The sequence below is a fragment of the Chrysochloris asiatica genome, unplaced genomic scaffold (genome assembly GCF_000296735.1).
Source record: "Chrysochloris asiatica unplaced genomic scaffold, ChrAsi1.0 scaffold00350, whole genome shotgun sequence".
NCBI classification, from domain to species: domain Eukaryota; kingdom Metazoa; phylum Chordata; class Mammalia; order Afrosoricida; family Chrysochloridae; genus Chrysochloris; species Chrysochloris asiatica.
This window is the reverse complement of record NW_006408868.1, coordinates 1,759,758-1,765,392: the sequence shown is the minus strand read 5'-3', so window position 1 is coordinate 1,765,392 and position 5,635 is coordinate 1,759,758. Positions and strand designations below refer to the sequence as shown.

Here is a 5,635-nt window from a genome sequence, read left to right as displayed (position 1 = left end):
GAGAGAGGAGGGAACAGCTGAGGACTGTAGACTCATGAAGAGGGACTGAGTGCTGGCGGCCAGGAGGCAGGCTTGCAGAATGTGTCCTTTGATTGTTTAAATTATTATATATTCCTGAGTGTTTTTGTGTACTTCTTGCCAGCCCCCTCTCCAAAAAAACAAAAAAACAGAGGGAATGGAAGCAAGTATTTTGAATGATGATGCACAGAGGAGATTGTAATCATTGCAATGAAATGATGGTGTAAAACTGATGTTCTCCTATATAAAACTATCACTCAGTTCACAATAATAAAAAAAACTAAACACAAGTCTGCCTTCTTGTTGTTGTGAAGTGCTGTCGAGTCGGTTCTGACCCACAGCAACCCTGTATTGGGTTTCCTAGGAGCAGCTGGTGAGCTTGAACTGCTGACCTTGCTATTAATTCCATTTCTAGGTATTTAAGGGAAGTGAAAACATGCCCACAAAAACACCTTGCCCAAGATTGCTTGTTGTTCAGTGCTGTAGAGTTGGTTCTGACTCATAGTGACCCTGTATAGGGTTTCTGAGGAGCAACTGGTGGATTTGTGCCACCAACCTTGCGGTTCAAACTGACCTAGTGGTCAAGTGTATATCCTACAGTGCCACACCAGGACTCCAAGAATGCTTTGTTGTTGTTGTTGTTGTTGTTGGTAGGTGCCATCGAGTCGGTACCGACCTATAGCCACCTTTCGCACAGCAGAATGAAATACTGCCTGATCCTGGGCCAACCTCACTACTGTTGCCATGCTTGAGTCCTTCAATGCTGCCACTTGGCCAATCCATCTTGTTGGGGGCGTCTTCCTCTTTTTCTTTGACCCTCCACCTTACCAAACATGATATCCTTCTTCAGAGACTGGTCCCTCCTGACAATATGTCCAAAGTATGAGTTACGAAGTTTGGCCATCCTGGCTTCCAAGGAGCATTCTGGCTGCACTTCTTCCAAAACAGATCTATTGGTTCTTCTGGCAGCCCATGGCACTTTCAATATTTTCCTCCAACACCATAACTCAAAAACATCAATTCTTTTTCGGTCTTCCTTATTCACTGTCCAGCTTTTACATGTATATGAGGTTTTTGAAAATACCATGGCTTGAGTTAGGTGCACGTTAGTCCTCAAGCTGCCATCATAGCTTTTCAACACTTTAAAAAGGTCTTGTTCAGCAGATTTGCTTAATGCAATTCGTCATTTGACATCATTTGCATATCGCAGGTTTTTTAATTGTACTCATGAGGAATCTGTACCTGGACCAAAAAGCAGTTGTTTGAACAGGAAATGAGAACACTGAATGTTTTAAAATTAAAAAAGGTGTGTGACAAGGTTGTATTCTTTCACCATACTTGTTCAACCTGTATGCTGTGCAAATCATCCGAGAAGCTGGGTTATATGAAGAAAAACGTGGCATCAGAATTGGAGGAAGACTCATTAACAGCCTGCAATATGCAGATGATACAAGAATGCTTACTACAGCTTAATTAATAATAGTCAACACCCAGAAATAGTCTAAGTGTTTATCAACAGGTGAATGGATGAATGGGTTCAGACTTTCGTATAGGGTTTCTTAGGAACAGCTGGTAAGTTTGAGCCATTGACCTTGTGGTTTACAGTTCAGTGCTTATCCTACAGTACCATATCAAGAGTCCTTACTATTCATTAATTTACACAACATAGATAAAGCTCAATGAATTGGATGAAGGAAGCCATATACAAGAATAATACCTACTGGTTGGTTCCATAGATGAGATGCACACACAGATGAGAATAGTGCTTGCATCTGGTAAGGGGGATTAACTGGAAAGGGGCACAGGGGAACTTTCTAAGTAGATAAAAATATTCTCGATCTCCATAGGGAGAGGATTACTTGGATTTATGCATTTGTCAGTATTACTCAAACTCTATCCTTAAAATCTGTTCATTGCACTGTATAGAATTTAAACCTCAATAAAATATAGTACACCTGTTTTCTGTTAAGCTAGTAGAATCACTTGTGGTTTTGAGTGGCACAAAAATAATGAAGGTACTTTGTTTTTATTTGTCGTTTATATTTAGCACACTATTATGGAAAGAAGAAAAATAAAAGAATTGGGAGGCCACCTGGTGGGCACAGCAACTTAGCATGTGTCCTGAAAAAAGCCAGTAAGAGGAGAAAGAGACGGAAAAATGTTTTTGTTCATAAGAAGAAGCACTCAACATCTGTTGATAATACACCGGCCGGCTCTCCCCAGGTATGATCAGTGTAGACCTATAATATCTAGGAGCCAAGTGAGCACTGCTTTACAATATGAACTAACAAAGAATACCTATTAGGTCTTTTGAATTCAAATCTCTGGCCAATGGAAGATGGTTTTGTGGTTTAGGATCTGCATTTCAGTGAGATGTCTCTCCTTTTTCTTCTAGGGAAGTGGGGGTGAGGATGAGGATGACCCAGATGAAGGGGATGAGGATTCCCTCAGTGAGGGCAGTATATCTGAGCCGCAGGATGAACTACAGGAAGAGTCGGAAATGTCAGAGAAAAAGTCCTGCTCCTCATCTCCCACTCAGAGTGAGATATCCACATCACTGCCTCCAGAAAGGGAAAAGAGAAAAAGAGAACTTCGCACTTTTTCATTTTCTGATGATGAGGCTAAACCTCCTTCACCAAAGGTATGCATTTTTAAAATAGACTTTATTTTTTCCCTTCTTGTAGAATTTCCCTCTAAAATCTAATTGTTACTGATACTGGCATTCCACTGCTTTCAGTACAGGCTTAAGTTGAATATCCTAAGTCTCTCTTTTTACTTGTGTTTGAAGGATTATGTAGAAATCATACTCATAAAGAGGAAGGTTTCTCAGAATGGCTGCTTGTTTGAACTCACAAAGGTCATTATGGCCTGTCATTTAGTTTAAGGAAAACTGCTTTAAAAAAAACAAAAACAGTTTTCATAATGTGTATGGTGTTCTAGAAATATATTATCTTATTTTTACAGATTTTATCTTATATAGATTTTATCTTATATAGATAACATGCATGGTATAAATTTTTTTTGCAAACTATGCAACCGCTTGGCACATTAGTTTCCTATGTGTGCTATGTGGGCATGTTATATGTAAAATGTGCTTATCTTATTTTAAATCTAGTTAAGCCATTTTAAAATGTTTTATATGTACATATAGGTACACTATACAGTATATATGTATATATATATATACACATATGCTAAAAAATGGAAATTAAGTTGAGGGTTTATACTTTTTGAATAAAAAGATTTCATGAACAGAAGCAATCAGTGATTCTTCCTGACAATTTATATAAGCCCAGACAAAAGTTGAAACAGACCATGGGATTAATGGGAGATTAAAAAACTACTTTTCTCTTTTAAATTGCTGTGGTGTGGTGCTATAGGACAAGTACTGGATTGCTAACCACAAAGTCAGCAGTTCAAACTCACCAGCCGCTCTTAGGAAACCCTATACAGAGTCATCATTAATCAAAACCGACTTGATAACACAAGTTATTTTTGCTGAAACTTAAGAAATTACTTCCCACTGATACTTTTCATTATAAATGATCAACATTTCTTGACTGTTTAATTTCCATCCTTGCTGGGAGAAATAATGTCTTAGACCCATTTTAAATATTGACATAAGTGAGATTACCAGTTGTTACACCGAGATGTTTGTAGAATAAAATAGGTTTTTTTACCATTTGATTTTGTTGTGGAAATGAAGGAAATCAGAATTGAAGTTGCTGAAAGGCTTCACCTGGACAGTAACCCTCTGAAGTGGAGTGTGGCAGATGTTGTGCGGTTCATTAGATCCACTGACTGTGCTCCACTAGCAAGAATCTTCCTAGACCAGGTAATGACGGCTCCTGTATGGTTCAGTAATATGTCTCTTGAGCAAAGACTTATAGATACAATGGTAGTGAATTACTAATTGCAAGTCTTAGGGAAAACATATCAATTCAAAAGAAAAAACATGAAGTTCCCTTTTCAGAAGTGCAAAGATGATAAACTGTTATTTATCTGATTTATTCCATAGTTGAAGCAGATTATCATTGAATTCCCAATTCTTATAATGGCTTTAAATCAAACACACTAAGCTTATTGTCCTCAACTATTCCAGAATAGTGATTTTTCGTTTCTTTTTAAATTAACATCTGCAATGGGTGATGAGTTTTAAGGCAAGTTTTCTGAAACAAATGGTTTTGTGCACTTAAGTAAATATTGAAATAAATTTTGTTCTGATAATTGGGGAGGTTCAAAACTGAACATCTTTAAAGAACTTAGCATTAGGCATTCATGAATGTTATAGAGTAGGGAAATGTTGAGGGTTATAGCTAGTATTTTCTCTTAGTTGTAGGAAGAGCCCTCTAAAAAGATAGCTTCTCTTAGCATAATTAGTTAAAGGACTAATTTACAAAATTTCTGTCTACTGAGAAAAACTTCGTAGGAATGGATTCTCTCCTCCGTGGTAAAGCTTTATTATTAATTCTGAAGATTCTCTAGTATGGAGGATTAGGAGAGGACTTTTCAAAGGAAATGTGTTGTTCTTGTTTAAAGAGAAAAAGAAATGAAACACAGAGAAAAACAGGAATTCAGATTTTGACAAAGCCCAAGTGAATGAGGATTGTCATGATTGAGCGGCCATTCCTGTGCACATCATAGATAATTTGTCTTTTATACTTAACAGGAAATCGATGGACAGGCCCTGTTGCTCCTTACCCTCCCCACTGTTCAAGAGTGCATGGACTTAAAATTGGGCCCCGCCATCAAACTTTGCCATCATATAGAGAGGATCAAGTTTGCTTTTTATGAGCAGTTTGCCAACTGAGAAGGACAACCAAAGTGAACTAGACCTATGAAGCACAAATGCAGTGAATCCTTTGACCAGCTCTAGAAGTGGAGCTGAAATCATCCTAGGGCTCTGGGCCTTTAAGGTGTCGCTTGCTCTCTTTGCACTTTCAGGGAAGGAGGACCCACACTGAGAAAGCAAAAACTGTACACAGAAGTGGTTCTGCTGCCAGTTGAGACGTGGGCATCTCTCATTCGGCAGATTGCAGTTTTGAAAAGCAAAGACTCTGAGGAAAAGACTCCTATAAGAAGAATAAGCATTTCCAGTGGTGTGGTCTGAAAACGAAGACTCCAGGCTGCTGGAAAGCATCCTTTTGGTTGTTTTCTCTTCATTCTGTTCCTTCCCATTGTAGAATGAACTTTGTTCTCTGCTTTCTCTTTCTCGGAAAGAGAGGACGTAGCTTTATGACAGCACTGATCTGGGACTGGGCTCAGGCACATCAGTGCTTCACTGTCATTGTGTTCTTAAAGCTTTTTTAAATTAAAACAGTTCATTGTGGGGATAATTATGTGGCTCCAGGGTTTTGAATGTACAGTACACTTTGATCCATCTTAAAACCAATTCCTGGGAGTTCCTTTGTTTACTACCTCTGTTGATAATTGAGCTTACAGCCATGGATGAGGTTGTTTTGTATGGTATCATTTTAAGCTACATGAACACTAAGATTATGATGGAAGTTGGAGGGAAAAACAAACAAACCAGCTTTCTTTCTTTAAAACTTTATTGGGCACTTACACCAAGTCCTTAAATGACCTAATTTAAGGATTCTACTGCTGTTTTACTTCC

At 38.2% G+C, this 5,635-nt stretch overlaps 1 protein-coding gene across 1 annotated transcript in view; it reads left to right on the top strand.

Annotated features, from left to right (window-relative positions):
* Positions 1 to 5,352, top strand: part of SFMBT1 (Scm-like with four mbt domains 1) — a 217,504-nt gene extending 212,152 nt beyond the window's left edge. Inside the window, exons 18-21 of the mRNA XM_006876036.1 lie at positions 2,066 to 2,241; positions 2,414 to 2,659; positions 3,725 to 3,853; positions 4,688 to 5,352. Of these exons, the coding sequence (XP_006876098.1) occupies positions 2,066 to 2,241; positions 2,414 to 2,659; positions 3,725 to 3,853; positions 4,688 to 4,828 (692 nt within the window). The 3' untranslated portion in view covers positions 4,829 to 5,352. The remainder of the gene's footprint in view (positions 1 to 2,065; positions 2,242 to 2,413; positions 2,660 to 3,724; positions 3,854 to 4,687) is intronic.
* Positions 5,353 to 5,635: the final 283 nt, after the last annotated feature.